The 2,723-nt window shown below is 43.1% G+C and overlaps 1 protein-coding gene across 1 annotated transcript in view; it reads left to right on the top strand.

Moving 5' to 3' along the window:
* The window catches only part of TEX37 (testis expressed 37), an 11,624-nt gene extending 9,174 nt beyond the window's left edge, over nt 1-2,450 (top strand). The window contains exon 3 of the mRNA XM_011953127.1: nt 1,918-2,450. Coding sequence (XP_011808517.1) covers nt 1,918-2,340 — 423 coding nt within the window. The 3' untranslated portion in view covers nt 2,341-2,450. The remainder of the gene's footprint in view (nt 1-1,917) is intronic.
* The last annotated feature ends 273 nt before the right edge of the window (nt 2,451-2,723 follow it).

Here is a 2,723-nt window from a genome sequence, read left to right as displayed (position 1 = left end):
TACCTTGTAGCCTCTTGGGTAGCCCACAGACTTACCCCTCCTCCCATCTCCAGAAGTGGTTAATCATTCCCTTGTAGGCCAATTGCAGTGGCTCACACCTGTAATCCCAGCATTTTGGGAGGCTAAGGCAGGCAGGAGTTGAGGCCAGGGGTTTGAGACCAGGAGTTTGAGGCCAGCAGTTTGAGACCAGCCTGGCCGATGTGGTGAAATCCCGTCTCTACAAAAATTACAAAAATTAGCCTGACGCGTTGGTGCACGCTTGTATTCTCAGCTCTCTGGAAGACTGAGACAAGAGAATCGCTTGAACCCGGGAACCAGAGCAAAACTCTATTCTCCCCTCAAAAAATCGTTCCCTTGTGTGTTTTTCTAAAAACTCATTTTACCTTATATGTATATATCCCTTCAAACAAATTGTTTGGTTTTGCCTTTTTGAACTTTATTACGTATTGGATTTGTACCCTTCCACTATTGTCACTTTTTGCTAAACATTATGGCGTATTATTCATTTTCTGCTGCATAGTATTACATTGTGTGAATGTGCCACAGTGTACTGTATTTGTCTCTTCTGTATCTGTCTCTTCTTATTGGTGGACATTTGGGTGCTTTGTTCCTACTCTTCCCACTCCCAAATGCTGCATTGAAGATAAGACACATCCTAATATTCAAGTGTTTATCCATTCCAGGAGTAGAATTGTTTGTCATGGAGTATTAGGTAAAATCACTGTTTTCCAGAGCGGTTGCACCAATTTACATTCTAGCCAGCAGGAGACAGTTACTTCTGTTGCTCTGCAATCTTGCCATTGCTTGGTATTGGCAGACATTTTAATTTTTGCCAGTTTGGTGGGTGCAAAATCATATTTTCCTGTGGTCATAATTTTCATTTCACTGACTATTAATGAGGTTGGACACCTTTTCATTTGTTGATGGAGATTTGTTATTTTATAAAATGTCTGTTCATGTCTTTTGCTCATTTTTCTACTGGGTTGCTTGTCTTTTTCTTATTAATTTGTAGGAGTTCTAGAAAATATTCTAAGCATTTTTCCTTTTTTTTTTTTTGAGGAGTCTGGCGCTGTTGCCCAGGCTGGAGTGCAGTGGTGCAATCTCAGCTCACTGCAACCTCCACCTCCTGGGTTCAAGCGATTCTCCTGCCTCAGCCTCCCGAGTAGCTGGGATTACAGGCGTGCACCACCACACCCAGCTAATTTTTGTATTTTTAGTAGAGATGAGGTTTCACCATGTTGGCCAGGCTGGTCTCGAACTCCTGTCCTCAAGTGATCCACTCACCTCGGCCTCCCAAATTGCTGGGATTACAGGTGTGAGCCACCACATCTGGCCTTAAGCATTTTTCATTTGTCAGTTATATATGTGGATAAACTCTTCTCCAGTTTGTGGTTTGTCTTTGCACTAAATATTTCAGGGAGTGTGAATTCTGATTTTTAATATAGTTAGATTTATCAGTTTTTTCCTTTATCATTTTCTCTTTTCAAGATTACTTAAAAATCTTTTCTTGTCCTGAGGTTTCCCCACTGAGAAAAGAAGATCTAAATAAACAAAGATGGATCAATTTCTGAGATGTTATTTAATGGAAGCAAAGTGTGGAATGGAATATAATATTCATAATTTCTGTACAAACCAAGGGAAGAAGATATACACATATATGTTTATATGCACATCAAATATTTCTAGAGAGATACAAAAAACACTGATAGCAGTGGTTGTCTCTGGAGATGGGAACCATTATGTATATGTTACTGTATATGTTACCATATATGTATATGCTGTATATGTTACCATTCAAGGACTAATTTAAAGTTTTAAAAAAATAAAGAAGGGTGTGCTCTGTCTTGGATGCTTGAAGAAAAGCTACATCATCTCTCGTCTCTCACCCCTCCATTCATGTGTGATTTGTTTCCACAGCAGGCAAAGCTCGATGCTCAACTCCGGGACAAAGAGTTTTATAGGCCTATCCCTAACCCCAACCCCAAGCTAACGGATGGGTACCCTGCTTTCAAAAGACCCCACATGACCGCCAAAGACCTGGGACTTCCTGGCTTCTTCCCATCGCAGGAACATGAGGCCATATGGGAGGATGAGCGCAAGTTCACCAGTACCTGCCATTTCACATATCCAGCTTCCCACGATCTGCACCTGACCCAGGGTGACCCCAACCAGGTCCTCCGGAGTGCTGACTTTCCGTGCCTCCTGGATCCCAAGCACCAGCCTGCTGCAGAGATAGCCAAAGGCTACCTGCTACTGCCAGGGTGTCCCTGTCTTCATCACCATATAGTCAAGGTCCCTATCTTGAACCGGTGGGGACCCTTGATGCCATTTTACCAGTAGGAAGGATGAAAATACCTTCCAAAGACTCTTCCAAGGGCATGTGGAAATCCTACGACCTTGGAGTGCAGAGAGGAGAACTGAAAATAAAACTAGAAAGATGTCCCAACTGCAATGGGACCCTGGGATCATGTTCATTCTACCTCTCTCCCTGGGCTGCCCTGGGCTACAGCATGTCCACTGGGGAGAGAGGAAAAGAGTGAGGGAGGGGAAATCAGTGTGCATTTAGAACTGAAATTTGTGTCATGTTTCATTATAAGTAAGAATCCTGGCCAGGTGCTGTGGCTCATGCCTACAATCCCAGACTTTGGGAAGCCAAGGCAGGTGGATCACCTGAGGTCAGGAGTTCAAGACCAGCTTGGCCAACATGGTAATACAAAAATTAG

This window comes from Colobus angolensis, unplaced genomic scaffold (genome assembly GCF_000951035.1).
Source record: "Colobus angolensis palliatus isolate OR3802 unplaced genomic scaffold, Cang.pa_1.0 Scaffold357, whole genome shotgun sequence".
NCBI lineage: Eukaryota > Metazoa > Chordata > Mammalia > Primates > Cercopithecidae > Colobus > Colobus angolensis.
The sequence above is the reverse complement of the archived record's forward strand: the minus strand, read 5'-3'. Positions and strand labels throughout refer to the sequence as shown.